Source organism: Electrophorus electricus, chromosome 2, assembly GCF_041902795.1.
Source record: "Electrophorus electricus isolate QZ-2024a chromosome 2, ASM4190279v1, whole genome shotgun sequence".
Classification (NCBI taxonomy): domain Eukaryota; kingdom Metazoa; phylum Chordata; class Actinopteri; order Gymnotiformes; family Gymnotidae; genus Electrophorus; species Electrophorus electricus.
This window is the reverse complement of record NC_137498.1, coordinates 25,503,078-25,519,250: the sequence shown is the minus strand read 5'-3', so window position 1 is coordinate 25,519,250 and position 16,173 is coordinate 25,503,078. Positions and strand designations below refer to the sequence as shown.

General features: G+C 37.0%; 1 protein-coding gene across 11 annotated transcripts in view; it reads right to left on the bottom strand.

Annotated features, from left to right (window-relative positions):
* Positions 1-16,173, bottom strand: part of rxrba (retinoid x receptor, beta a) — a 64,740-nt gene that overhangs the window by 7,214 nt on the left and 41,353 nt on the right. For all 11 annotated transcript variants that reach the window (XM_081696589.1, XM_081696630.1, XM_081696637.1 and 8 more), the window contains one exon: positions 9,258-9,336. In XM_081696589.1, the coding sequence (XP_081552715.1) occupies positions 9,258-9,336 (79 nt within the window). The remainder of the gene's footprint in view (positions 1-9,257; positions 9,337-16,173) is intronic.

The following is a 16,173-nucleotide window of genomic DNA, read 5'->3' as shown; positions in this document are numbered from 1 at the left end:
TCTATGGAATGTTTTACTATATGTATGTATTAGTATTCTGTTTCCTTTAAATTTACTTTTTCTCTCTTTTAGGCTTTTAACAGGTGATGATACATAATGTAAGGCCTGTCCTATTTGCTGTCTAATGCTGGTGTATTCAGAAAGTAGGCTATTCAATTATGTAGCAGTCAAATCTAAAACCTTGAGCATAAATCTATGAATCTTGCATTTCTAATACATTTCTTATAGCCTGCATAGATCCATATATCTATAACTGCTTATTCAGTAGTAAATGTATGCAAATAGAAAGCTTTCCATATCATTAATTTGCAGAAAATGACAATACATTTATCAAGGCTTTATTTCACAATATAGTTACTTTTTACATTATCAATAATAGTTAATTATAGCTATAATTATAACTACTTTTAATAGTCATCAGTAGCATAATAATAATTAGTTATGCGATTAGACATAGTAGGCTATAATACATTTGCACAAGGCAAATCACTTCATGCCCTAGTTTTATAATAACGTTCCCTCTCAGGTGATTAAGACAGATGATATCCTTCTTGGAGGGTATCCTTGCCTGCTGTCTCTTATGACACCACTTCCTGACTCTGCTACCATGTCCTACACTGCAGAAACAAGAGCCAGGATTGAGATAGAAACATAGGCCAGGCCAGGTTGCAGAGCCTCAGTTTAGTTTAGTTTAGTATGAGGGTGTGTAAATTAGGGAACTAAAATGTGCAATGATGGGCTCTGGCAGATCTAGTTGTGGCAGCACAGCAAAAAGGAAAAAAACAGAAGGAAGCACAGGCAAGAGGGCACCCTGGAACATCAGCACTCCGCCGCTGTCAGTCAACAAACTTCCTTGACAAAAGAGAGGTGAAGTGACAGCATCATAACATCCCAGTTTAGCATAACTCTCAATGCCCATGGACCTCCAGGTCTATACCTTTACCTAAGATGGGAAGTAGTTAATAAAATGCCTGACTGTACAGGTAGGTTTTCAGCCTAGCCTTATATATTTAGACCATGTCTGTGTCTTGAGTATTTACAGAAAGGTTATTCCATAGTGTGGGAGCTTTATAGGAAAATGATCTGCCACCTGCAGTAGATTTTTTTTCTTCTTGGTACTAGTAAAGAGCCTGCACCTTTTGATCTAAGCAGACTTGCTGGGTAATAATGCACTAGGAGTTCTCTAAGGTACTGTGGAGCAAGACCATTTAGTGCTTTGTAGGTAATTAGAAGTATTTTATATTCAATACAAAATTTTAGTGGGAGCCAGTGTTAAAGATAGGAGTGATGTGATCAAATTTTCTACTTCTTTTAAGAACTCTGGCTGCTGCAGTTTGAACTAGCTGGAGCTTGTTTAGGTACTTAATGGTACAGCCAGATAGTAAGGCAGTCCAATCTTGAAGTGATAAAGATTTAAACCAGGCTATTCTTCTAATTCCAACAACATTTCCAAGTCTACAATGTTGTGATCTACAGTGTCAAATGCTGCACTAAGATCAAACAATATAAGCAGAGAAATAACCCTAGTCAGAAGCCAAAACAATACTTAGCTACTTTAATCAGTGCTGTCTCTGTACTATGATGAGGCCTAAACCCTGACTGAAAAACTTAATGTATCTGGTGCTGATTCAGGTATAAGCTTACCTGCTGAGCTACAGCTTTTTTCTAGGATCTTGGAAATTAATGGAAGGTTTGAGATCAGCCTGTAGTTTGACAGTTGACATGGGTCGAGGTTAGATTTTTTGATAAGTGGTCTGATTACTACTAATTTGAACGATTTAGGTACATAGCCAATGTTCAAAGAAGAGTTCATTACACTTAGTAAAGGTTAAATTACTTCAGATAGGAATTCCTTATGAAAGTGTGTGGGCAGTGATTCTAGTAAGCAAGTGGAGGATTTTGAGTATGAGATCAGAGATGTAAGTTCTGGCTCCTGGATAGGTGAAAAGTATTTTAGAATATTTTTTGGCTTGGTTGTTCTGATCTGTAAATCACTGCCCAATGTCAAATTACTACTCTGAATCTCTAATATGCTTAATTTTCTCATTGAAGAAATTCATGAACTCATTACTACTATGTGATGTAATCTGAGGACTGTTGTCAGTTTTATTCCTAGTTAAATGTGCAATTCTGCTAAATAGAAATCTAGGATTATTAAAAAAAAATGTTCTATTAGGACCGAGCGATAATCTGTTTGATCAGTAATAATTGCCCTTTTATACTTGAGAAGCCTCTCCTTCCATGCAAGCTGTAAGACTACAAGTTTAGTGTGGCACCATTTAAGTTCTATTTTTGAGTGTTTTGTTTTAAATTGCAAATGTGATCATTATAGCAAGGTACTATTTTTTTGTTCCTAATTTTTTATTCATAAGTGGAACAACCTTATTCAGTGTACAGCGGAATACTGTTCCTAAGCATTCATTCATTTGATCAAATTCTGTGGGGTTTGAGGGTATCCTAGTCGCAAATGAAAAGTCTGGTAGATTCGCAATGAATCTAGATGCAGTGGCTGACATGATGGTGCCTCTGATATAGTAGTGAGGTGAGGTTATTATATTGTGGCTCATATTTAGTTCAAATGCAATGAGAGAATGGTCTGAGATGGAATCAGACTTGGGTAGTATGATTCTAATATAGAACTAAAGGCTGATTTCAGATGGTCTTATGCACTATCAAAGTGAATATTTAAATCACCAACAATGGCTCTATCTACTAGAGTGAATAGATTACAGAGGAAATCTGCAAACATGTTAATAAATTCTGAATAGGGTCCTGGTGGCCTGTAGATGCCAATTAGTGGAAGAGGCTGGGTCACTTCTTATCACTATCTACATCAGTAAAAATAATTTCAGAGGACTCAAAATCATAGCCATCTTTCTGGTTTATGCCAAATTTGTCAGTATAAATAACTGCAATGCCGCCTCTACGTCCAGTTAGACGAGGGCAGTATATATAGCTGTAGCCAGAAAGACACGTTTCGTTTAAAGCTATGTACTCACTTGGATTGATCCAGGTTTCTGTTAGACAAAGCACGTTAAATCTATTATCTGTTAGTATTTTATTTAGCATGAGTGCTTTAGAGATTAGGGAGCTAACAATTAGTAAACCCAGCTTTAGATGAAAAGTACAGGCATTGTTCTGTGAATCATTTACTTTAATACTAATTAAGTTATTAAGACATTTTCTCTTTGTTTTCTGTATTTCAGTTTAACTTGGGGAACAGACACAGTGTCAGTATGATGAAGCTCGGGTGACGCCATGTAGCGACCAGCAGATGATTGGTTTAGCCTCTTTGTCTGCTGCCTGGCCTCCACTCTGGATTTTCATAGAATAACTAGGTATGATATAAGACTATGGCATACATTACAGGAAAGGAGAGCAGTCCCCTTCTTGGTAGGATGGATACCATCCACCATAAAAGGCCAGCCTTGCCCTCAAATGTCTTCCATTTATCTATAAACTCCATATTGTTTTGTGAGCACCACTTGGACATCCAGCAGTTCAGTGAAGATAACCAGCTGTATGTTATATTGCCATGCCACATTGGGATGGGACCAGAGAATATTACAGCTTCAGACATTTGTTAATTGACACACCTCTGCAATATTATTTTTAGTAATCTCTGACTGGCGAAGGTGTATATTGTTAGCATGAAAGACTAACTCATAGATATTATCAGATATTTAGATTACCTGCAATGGCATCCTTGGCCCTGGTATGCAGCTAACTACTGCTGCTGGTGTCCCTAAAGGCCTAACTAATATCACGTGTTGCAAAATAGAGTCCTATTTCAACAGGCTTCTCAGTGGTTCTTCGCTGAGTGGGGCAAACCTGTTGGGACATGCGAATAGGAGAGGAGTGTCGCTCCCGTGGGTGAGGCAAAGGTCTTCTATTTCGCCATAACATCACCTATTAGCTCCGCTAATGTTAACTTCGTCTAAGGCATTTAGAGCTTGTACTTCTAATTCCTTGATAGGTTTAACACTTTCTAAGGTCTGGATTGTGCACCTTTAGCACTTCATTCTTCTCTGTCAGACTAAATTAATCTACAATTCTCACAGATAAAACTATCACTTATGACAAAGAATAGCTAAACATGTTGCACTCTGCACACTGAAGGACAGAAGCACCCATGATAGAAAAAGAAAAAAAAAGAGGAAGCTCCTATTTGCCCACAGACAGCAATTTGCAACTCTAAAAGCATAGTGTGTCAGTGTGAATTTTCATGCCAAGGTTTGTCATGGTTTCACATTGATAAAGAATATAGTTATAACAACTTGTGCGGATTGATTCGATAATTTGCTAGCCAAACCTAACTATCTTAATATTGTGTATACCCATCACCCAATCTGTGAATCTGTTCCATTTACAATGAAGAAAAAAGGCTACATGCTCCCTAATTTACTCTTTGTGATATTATGTTTCTCTTGCCATTGTTATACCAGTGATGCAGAAAATTTTGGAAGGAGTGTTACAGTACTTAATGTTGCTGTGTTCCAAAAACAGTATTAATTATGGTGCCAAAAAGACGCATCATGCAGCAAGTGACCCATCATATTGCTAATGAAAAAATGTGCTGCAAAATCAAAATGACAACACATGCACGATATTCCAAAGAGAGTTAAAGTTTAATAAAAGTTGGATCCAGAAAGGTGAAGTTGGAACCTCTCAAGAGAAGAATTAAGTTCTTAGAATACTGTCTTATTTTATGTCTGTCTTGTATCTAGTGTGTCTTAACTCCTTTAATTTGCTCTAAACCAGTCCTTCTACGTAAAGTCAATTTTTTTCCCCCTCTGTCTTTGGTAGGATTAGGGTTAAATCTGTCTGGTCAACAGTAATTAATATAATATTCTTCAATCTTAATTATTCAAAGTCATGTCTGGGATATACTCTCACATTGACAACTGAGAAGCTCCAAGGGACCTCTTCCTAACAGCTCAAATCTTTTAGTGAAGCTTAGGGCTCGCCGGTTTGGGACAGAATGTGGTTCGGAGTCACTAATGGCATCATGAAAGTTCAGGATCAGGTGTGATTTTCAGCTGATTTAGGCCACACCAAAATGTACTGACAATCTTCTCAGGTGGACCGTCCATTTTCAAGACTGTCCCTCGAACTGGAAGTAAGAGCTGTATTTTCCATTCATATGCTATTTTGGGCTGTCTCTACTGAGCTGCATTTCCTAGAGATAATTCTGTGCAGGTTAATATTTCCTCACCTGGTTAGTCTATATAACAACAGAAACAGGAATCTCCTCCCCTCTCAGGCAACTCTCCAGTAGCTAGCTCCGTTAGCTCTTCGGATAGATTAGTCTTAGATAAGTTAGCACCATAGCTAAACAGTTCTCTGGCTTATGCAAAAGTTCTACCCCTCTGATTTAAATTCTTTCCCTTTTGTTGTTTTGTTTATTATTATTATTTTTATTTATTTCCTTTGTTTCCTCATCCCCCTTTCTTTTCTCCTTTAATTGTCATTAGTTAGGGATTCTGTACGTGAGCCAAATTTGCTATAGTAGTCTATAATACCAGCTGTCTCCCAATGTCAATAATTTGTTTATTCATTAATCAATAAACTTCACATTTATTCATCAAGTTGTTCATCAGGGGAAACAAATTTGAAGCAATGGTATTCGGTCACTGCACAAAATATGAACTAATTTAGAAATGAGACTGATATTATTAATCCTTTGGTAATTCACACGTAATAGTTGATAGTTTTCCTTATATTTATGGTGGTGCCCCCTTTCAATAATTCATAAAATTATGCATTTTGCTACACAGGGGTGCACTGCACTGCACAGTGCACATTGGTTGATCATGCGACATTTAAATTCACATTATACACAAACTGGTTCTGGTGGTGGGCAAGTCAAAAATGATTGACTGACATAAGATGTGACCACAGTACTGCTGCTATTTAATATAATACTTGTTACCATAGCTACTCCACAGCCTGGTATAAAAATTAGGGAGCATTCAAAATTTTCTCTACAGTGGGACACTGGTGAAAATTATAGCATCCCTGTTGCCTATTTGCAGCTGTGTAGACTACTATAATGTACGAACAGAATTTGAGCACTTAATATTTCATTATATAAGGGTACAGAAATTTTAATTAATGTCTAAATGCCAGCTAAATACAAAATCTCAAACATGTTGCTTAAGTCATATGAATAGTTATGGGTAAAACCAATCAGCTTGCATTTCTTGCATTTCCTCAGCATATTTTTAAAAGTCTGATGGAACCTTTCCAATGTACCCTAAGACTCTGGGTGATATGTACTGGAGAAGTGGTGTTGGATATTTAACTCACGTGTTACTTGGGCAAATAGATATGAGGTGAAATTAGTACCTCTGTCAGATTGGATACATTTAGGTAGGCCAAAGGTAGTACAGCTTTAATCACATCTTTAGATTTAAGTGAATGAAGGGGGATCGCTTCTGGGTATCTAGTGGTGAAGCACATTAAAGTAAAGATGTCCTGCCCATGTCTTTGGCAGGGGGCCTACACAATCTATGAGAACTCGTTCAAAGGTTTCACCCACCACAGGAATTGGAACCAAAGGTAAAAGGGGAATAACCTGATTTGGTTTCCCAACCGGTTGGCAGGTATGACAAGACCGATAGTAGTTCACTACGTCTTTTCGGATTGACGGTCAAAAGAAATGTCACAAAATCCGCTGTGTGGTCTTTTGCACACACAGATGACCTGATAGTGGGTGATCATGTGCTAAAAACAAGATATGGGCATGGTATTTAGCTGGTAGCACTATTTGCGTCACTGTGTTCCACTCTTCACTAGGGTCAGTTGAAGACCACTTCTGCATTAGCACTTCGTTTTCAAGATAATATTCTGTAGATTTTTCTCCTTGTTTATCTACGAGGGTGAAGCAATGTAAAACGGTGCAATCTGCTCTCTGAGCCACAGCCACCTCCTTTTGTGACATGAGATCTGGCATCTCAGGATCAGGAACAATGGGCACAACTTTTTCTTTAGGTGCTGCAAACACAAGTGCATCATCACCTACTGGCACATCACATGAATGTTCCTTTCAGGGGAACAACATCACTGAGTTTCTGTGCCTGAGCATGGGTCAAAACACAAACAGGAAATGTGCCTAATGCTTATTGTGCAGACTCACTAACCTCCACAGGATTCACTATTACCTCGGTCACAGAGAACACCATACCAACAGCTATGTCATTATCTAAAATGAATGATACACCACAGACAGGCAGTGCAGACTGTACCACCACTTTAGCTAGCCCTGAATACACACTTGAGCATAGGTACAGATTATGTACAGGGAGCCTCATAATACTTAGTTCTACACACTGTACCAACACATCATTACCACTATATGTGTCTGTTAACAACACACTTCCCAATATCAGGGATAAAGCAGCACCAGTATCTCTTAATCCCGTGATTGGCTGTCATCGTCATCATCATCATCATCATCATCATCATCATCATCAGTGAGAGAGACAGAACCTTGGAAAATAAAGGGCTGAAAAGCAGATTCTACACATTCAATTGTATCTGAGGGTGGAACACTCATCGCATTTATTTTCTTAGCTGCTCTTACTCCTTTGCGCTGTAGGGCTGGACAAGATGCAAAGATGTGCCCTTTCTCATGATAATAAAAACATTCCCTTGTATCCACTGTGGGAGACGAAACAGGTGCTCGTGGTGGTTTCAGGGTTTTGAGAGACTAGGACTAGGCAGATTTGTAGTCACATAGGTATGCAGAGCAAACTCAGTTTTGTGAGTTAGAACAAATTCATCTGTCATAGTAGCAGCAGAAGTCACTGTGCTCACTTTCTGCTCATTCAAGTAAACAACTGTTTCTGGGAGACAATTTTTAAACTTTAAGTAACATCAGCTCTTTTAGCTGGTCCAATATTTTCACACTACTTGCACTACATCACTTCTCATATAAAAGGTTTTCTCCCTTGCAAACTCTATATGTGTCTGGTTGGGGGATTTTCTCAAATGCAGAAAATTCTGCCTATAGGTTTCTGGCACTAACTCATAAGCACGCAGTATTGTGACTTTCACAACACCATAGTTAAAGCTCTGCTCTAAAGTTAACGATGAGCAAACCTCTTGCGCTTTTCCCACTAACTTGCACTGGCGCATGAGTGGCCAAAGATCCTTAGGCCAATTTAATGCAGTGGCAATATGTTGAAACATAGAAAAATATGGATCTACCTCATCATCCCAAAATCCTGGTACCAAACTTGTACCAGCTGGTACCAGCTGCCGGCTGATATCAAATCCATGTGCCACCAGTGTAGGGGATACAGGAGGGGTGGGCAATCTTGGCAGGAATGGTTTTGGTACCAGGGTACTGCCGTTAGTCTAACCATCTGACATAGGGGAGGAGAACGTCCGGGGCCAAGGAATAGGACCCTCCGGACCCATGCTCTGCCTCCGGATCGCTGCCTCCTTATCTGGCTTTTCAAACTAAAGCTGTAAGGCCCGCACCCTCAGTAGCTCTGTCTCACCATCCTGCCTCTTGATTTCCAGCTCCACTTCCTTTAGCTTCAAAGCCAGGATCAGGTCACCCTCAGAAAACATCATGCGGTGGACCGCACCACATGACCAGTGGGACTGGGAGCAGTCTGTGACAGAACTCCCCTCCAAGGGATGAGGCTCCTGACGTGTCTTTCTTGGGACTGCAAACCCCAGGCCGCTGTGTATATATGTACACAGAAACACACACAACAAACGGCAATGCCTGGTTCCCACCCAACACAAGGCGGGCTGGTAGCCTAAACCCAGGAAGGTCTCTCGACACATGAGGGGGAAAGGCAGAGTCTGTGCCTCTCCCAGTGAAGTCTGGAAATGCTCCTTGGCGGGTCCACCTGCTCCAAAGGCACGGCTATGACGTCCAGTGACCACCCCCTCCAGGTGAGTTGCACAGATAGATCCTCCTCCTGGCACTTCCATGTAAGAGCAAGAAAGGCCTGCTGCTCTCCCTGTCTAAAGCTTTCCATACACACATATGTAAGAGCAGAGAGGTCTGAGAACAGAACTGTGAAATGTAACCTGCTGCAGATGAAAAAAAGTTTTCTTTGACTAAGACCACTAAGGTGGTCTCCTCATTGAAGTAAACATATAAAATATAACCAAACTACAATTTTCTTTCTCTCTCCCTACAGCTGAGGATGACACTAACTCCAGCAACAATGTCCAATTGCAAATCATTATAGAAGAACACAATATACGAAAGTTAATGCTTCTTTTATATCCACCTGTGTGTCTGTCTTCCCTGTGTTCCAGGTTTTGCCTCTGCCTCTCTGGTATCCTCCATCCCGATCCACACCAGGTTTTCTGGTGAGCAGAGCACCATATAAAAGGAAGAGGAAGAGAAAAATGGCTCAGCTTAGGACTTGTTGGAGAAGAGATTGTTGTCGATAGTGTTTTGACTTGTTGCTGCTTTTATATATATATATATATATATATATATATATATATATATATATATATATATATATATATATATATATATATATATATCAAATGGCAACATTTAATAATGCATGGTCCTTTACAAATTAAAAAATGAACTTAGGTTCAGATCTTTCAAAATCGATGACTATCACTGAGAAAATTGTATACTTATGTTTCCCCTTTGCTTATTTACTACATCAAATAGGATGTATGTATATATATATTAAAAATATATATATATATATATATATATATATATATATATATATATATATATATATATATATATATATATATATATATATATATACTTGCTTACTTTCATTTAAAAATATTAGCTAACAGTTATATTAGCTAATATTAGGTAACAAACTTTTACTAATGGATGGTCAGTTTTGTCAAACAAAAGTCAAGAATTTTGCACAGAAGCAGCATTTAGCTAGGTAGCTAGCTAATAGCAGACATCATGATTAAATGTGCCTAAATACACTATTATAGTGATATTGTAAAATAACATTAAGTTAGCCATCGCTCTCTTTTATTTTAGTAATCTTTTATTTTAGAATCAAACCCTCCATTAACCTTTGGTTATCATTATTGTTAAAGTTCCGTTATCATTGTCACTACTTTTGAAATTTGCTGCAACTTCAGCAGCTTTACACTTTTTGCACAACATTTTAGCTAGCTGGCTAGCTTGCTGTCGATTGAACAAGGAAGGAAATGTTTCTGACAAGAAGGGTAAATTCTTAGTAATTTCATGTTTATTGGTTAGTTTCATACAGATTGATATACAAATTCACCAATCACACATGGCAAATAGGTGGCTAGGACCTGAGTGACTCACGAACATGCAAATCACATGGTGAGAGGCATATTAACCTATATTTCTAATATTTCTAGCCACTGATTATGTGCAGTATTTCTACTCCACACATTACTCTACGCCCCTATAAGACCATCACTTTTACTGCAAATTTTTACTGGACATTTATTGCAAAATACAATTTATGTTGCTTATATTTAATACTTATATTGCCTAGATTCCGTACTCTTATATTGCTGATTTTATATATTTTTTAACTTAAGCTATATTTCTTATTCCTGTATACTTATTCTTAAGCCCTAACTGCACCTCCAGTTTTAAGCTCATTTTTGAACAATTTGTACTTGTTCACTTTAACAATAATTATCTGAAATTGTATAATAGCACAGTGATCATTCAGGATTCAAACTGAAGTAGAAACTTGGGCCAAGACAATCATTCATATCCAGGTTTATATTTCCATCATATAGGTTCCATTTCATCTCATCTAGTACAGAGGAAAATGTCTTCTATATTAACAAAATGTGCCTTTTATTTGTGGGGTTTATTATGTGTATTTGGATGCTGGAGATTCATTTTCAGTCATGATCTACATTTCCTGATTCAGCAGTGTCTTGTAAAATAAAGTGAACATTACATACATACATTATATACATACATTATACACATACTCAGGAGCTACACAGTATTTTCCACTAGGTGTCCTAGACATCTCCAAAGTGCCCAAAGAGCTCTCCAAATGCACACAAATTCATCAGTCACTATACATAAAGTGTACAAAACGTTTTCTGCTAAAATATCACAACAATGTTTAACAACTTACTAAAAAAAAACAATATTAGCTTCATTATAGTGTCACCGCTAAAAGCTAAACAATATTAGCTTCACTGCTATTAGGCTAAAAGTTTATGCTGGGGGAAATACTGTAATACTGTAAATGCTGTAATAATGTAAAGAAACAGTAGGCTACCAGAACTCCTTTGGCTCAGTTAAAGGGGCACTCCTTTCCATTATCAGGTCTCCAAACAACTCTGTAAGGAAGGTTTATTACCCTGCGAGGACACATGGCCCAAACTTAACAACCCCAGACCTGGACTTGGGGGCCATAAAGTATCTCATGTGAAATTTATGGATGACTTCACAACCTAAATACTTAGATCAAGAAAAACTTATAAAGACCATAATCTTTAAGGAATACTGGAATTGGATGTTTTCCTTGTAAAAGGCCTTCTCGTGAGCATTGCAACGAGACCATAATCATGTACAATATCTAACTTTATGGATCCATAGTGCCCCTCAATGACTATAACAGACTCCCCATCTGGATTTGTTAATCATATATGGCCAATAATTCATTGTTATATACATAACAGGCTCAGCATGCTCAATTTTGAGTGAAGTCTAACTAGCTATCACCGAACTGCTATATAATCTGCTCACTCTCAGTTTATGTTAATTTATCTTATGTATTGTTATTTCAGTCAGTCATTAAATTATTATATCCATACTTTAACCCTACTAATCTAGTGTTTCACATATTAACCTTTATACATGTATTACTTAGTGACTACCTCCTCATCTCAAGAACATCTGCACTATATATCTAAATATGAGGACCAAATGACTAAGGTGAATTAAGGTAACTGGCCACCCCTGATATAGTTTAAAAGACATATGTCTCATAAAAAAACATTACTACATAGTTGTTTTATTCCCCGCTTTCTCTTCTTTTTTTGTTAATTATTTTTTACCCACTACAGCTGGAGATGAGACAAAGAAACATGAATATGCATGAGTGGACCTAGGGATCATTTGCCTGGTTCCCCCTACCAGGAGTTTAAACATAAACATTCAGAAACAAAGAGAGTTTTAGGTGGTTAAACATGAAGAAAGTTGGATCTAGAAAGAAGTTAGAACCTCTCGCAAGAAGAATTAAGTATTAAGCATAGTGTGTTATTTTATGTTCATCTTATATCTAGTATGTTATACTGTGGTAAACCATTTAATTTGTTTTCCACTATTCTGTCAATATAGTTGAGTTTTTGCTTTGCATCGCTGGCAAAATTCGAATTAATCCTGTTTGGCCAACAGTAATTTGGCCAACTTTGGACTTTTACAAACTACATCTAAAATACGCTCTCAAATTGACACCTGTGAAGTCAAGGAACTGTCCATCTCAGCTCTACAGTCTCTGTGAAACTCAGGCTCATTGATTCAGGACAAACTTTGGTACGGGGTTGTTGGCAGTACACTGGATTCAGTTATTTCCAGCCAATGGCAACTACACCTAAACTTCAGTGTCCCCTCTTGCATGTATGGACTGGCCAAATTGACAATTATCCCTGAAAACTGCCGTAAGAGCTAGATTTGTTCCATTCAAATGCTAAGTTGGGGTGTCTATAGAGAGTTGTATTTCCTAGAGATAATTCTGTTCAGGTTAATATTTCCTCCCCTTATTAGTCTATATAAAAATAGGAATTCAGTAATCGGTTTAGGCAACCCTTCTCTAGTGACGCTCACCGCTCACTCCTTTAGCTTTTTGGCTAGTCTTAGCTGAGTTAGCACCATGGCTAAATAGTTCTTGGACTTGTTGGTTTCTTGTTGACTTATTATTATTTATTTTCTTTATCTCCTCCACCCCCTTTCTTTTCTCCTTCAGTTGTCCCTTGTTAGATATTCTGTATGCCTGAGCCAAGTCTGTCCTAGTAGTCTATAACAACATTTTTAATAATTAGTTTATTCATTAATCTTCAAACTTCACATTTAATCAACAAGTTGGTTGTCATGGCAAATATATTTAAAGCAATTGTATTTAGTCACTGCACAATATATGAACTAATTTAGGATCAGACTTACATACATTAATAAACCTTTGGTACTTCACCATCATTAATTGACATATTTTCTATATATTTTAGAACGGTGCCCCTTTTCAAGAATTCATAAAATTATTCTGCATGTTGTTATTATAAATTCATAAAACTACAATTTATCTGATTAGAATGCACAAGCAATGTTTTGCTGTGTGCATGGCTGTAGCTGACTAAATGGGTAAGCAAACATGGCAAATGAGGTGTCTACATTTTCATGTAGAGTGTCCTCTATTTGTGGAAACAGCTGCCAATCACAACAATTGAAAAAAACTTGTGAAGTAATTTTATACCCCCTTCCCCCAAACACCTTTGTACTGAATAGGTGTGAACAAGCTTCACTCAAAGAAAATAGCTCTTTATGGCCCAATAGCAACCATGAAAACTAAAAGAGGAGAGTGTTAGCTGTCTATTCAGGAACACTGATATGTGAGTAACATTCATTTTGTGGTAACTAAAGGCTTGCATATTTTGTTACGTTACAAAGGAAAGAATTGTACAAATATGTAAGCAAGCAAATAAAGAACTATACTATATATATATATATATATATATATATATATATATATATATATATATATATATATATATATATATATATATATATATACATACATACAATATATATACAATGTATATATATATATATATATATATATATATATATATAAAAGTATATATATGCAGTTGCTTTGGTAGTAATTTAACTTTCTATGACAAAATGTGAAGTGATCTTATACCAGAAGCATGTTTTAAACAGCCAATTAAAAGGACAGGCATGATTGTTATGGAAATGTACCAAAAAACCAGTGTATTCAGTGTGGGACTTCTTGAACAGTTGCACATAGACTGTTGAAAATCTGTATGCAGGTACTTATATTCGTCCTTAGAAATGCTGTGTGGATAGATGGACTGTATTTTTAGAATATTCAATGCTATCAAGTGATTTATTTGAGTATGCCAGCTCTGTTCCACTCACGGGACAGCTAGAGATCACAGGTGCACTAGATGTATGCTAAAAGACACATAACTGACTAACCCCAGTGGTGAGACCAGTGGTATGCAAAAAACATTTGTAAAAAAAAAAAAGCATTTGTAATTTTCACCAAGACAGGATTGTGTTGAGCTATTGACTTCAGTTCTTTAAATCATAGCAGATCAACAAATTTACATCTCTCCTCAGTCTATATCTGTTCATATTTTTTTCCTACATAATAATAATAATAATAATAATAATAATAATAATAAGAAGAAGAAGAAGAAGAAGAAGAAGAAGAAGAAGAAGAAGAAGAAGAAGAATATAGCAAATGTGGGGTAGAGGGGCACATAATGCACGGCTCTACACACAAGTCAGGCCTGACATGTCTTTTCTTTTAACATAAGCTAGTTGACTTTGGTACACACTGCTCCAAAAAAGTAAAGGAACACTTAAACATTTGACTATAAGTCAGTTAAATGTCAGGGATATCAGTCTGTCCAATTATGGACCATCAGTGATTGTGAATCAATTTCACCTGCTTTGTTGCAAATAAAAGTAATAAGTGCACTGGAAAGGCAACAACAAAACAACCCCAAAAAAAGGAATGGTTTTGTAGGTGGTGGCCACATACAATTACTCTCTCATTATTCCTCCAGACTGAGTCTTCTTGATAATACTGCAATTTTGCATTTTTAAAGTGAAGATCCCAAAGGACACTACTCGCTGTCTCATCAATAGCATGCCCAGACATTGTCAGGAGTACAAACAAGCCTGTGGGGGCTATAAACACTACAGAGACCATATTATGAGTTTCTGTAATGAAATTTACACAAATTTGGTACAATTTCAATTTTTTTGCTTTGGTTTTCGGTGCAAATTTGAATCCAGTAATGAATTTATGATTTTAGTTTACTTTGACCATCACTATGTCATATTGTTCTCAACAAAGTATACAATTTATATCAATAAATATGTTCAACTTGAATCTGCCTTTCATTGAGATCTGATATGTTATTTAAGTGTAATTTATTTTGAGCATTGTTGATTAATAGACACCATCAAGGGCAAATAAGTTTTCCAAAGGGATAGGCGCAGAATGCTAAATAAAGAGAATTATACCGAACAAGGAAAATTAAAACAAGCCCATTAGAAAAGACAGTGAGTTAGCAATATTAGAGCAAGCCAATCAGAGAAGACAAAGATGCTCCACCTTACATCAGTATATTGGGAAAAAAAAAAAATTTGATTATTCAATTTACACCAATTTGAATATGCAACCACACACTGCTACAACAGATGGTGTTGCACAGCTTGATGGCTGGTGGCTGAAACCTTTGGATGACTTTCTTCTCCTTGCACCGCATTTTGGCAAATCCTGTGTATTTTTTCTGGCACATGTTCATGCCCCACATGGATAACTTGCCTATCCAGCCATCAGGTCACAGTGATATTCCCATCAATTGTCTCGGTTCCTTATTCAGGGATTTCTGAACTTTTAAGTTTGCTTAGAAGGGGATAGTACAGAAGTAGTTATCAAAAAACACTTTATTCTCTTTTATGTCCTCACATAGTCAGAAAATAACCTCTGCTGCCATGCCAAGTTCTCCCATGTGACCCCTGGCTCCACTAGCTCCCTGGCTCATACCCACACCTTGAAGCCAGGGATTGGATTTCTTGGGCATGTTTTGTTTGGTGCTGTGTCCACAAAGTGAAGGTATCTCATGATGTCCTCAAAAGGTGTAGAGCGGTCTTACGTTTGATTAAATGGAAACAAGCTATATGTCCTATATGGTATAAGGACTCCTGACAAGTTATGGAAATTTTAAAATTAATTTGCAGGTTATTGATCTGACTTATCATTTCTAATAGTATCTATGTGCTACATTATCTTAGTAAATGTTTAGAATGAATGTCATTGAAATTGGGAGTGTGTTCTAATAAATGATAACAAGATGTACATTCTGAATATTTACACACATACTATAGGCCGATTGGAGAATACTGAGAAACTAACATGTAGCTTAATGATATGACAGCTACGTCCT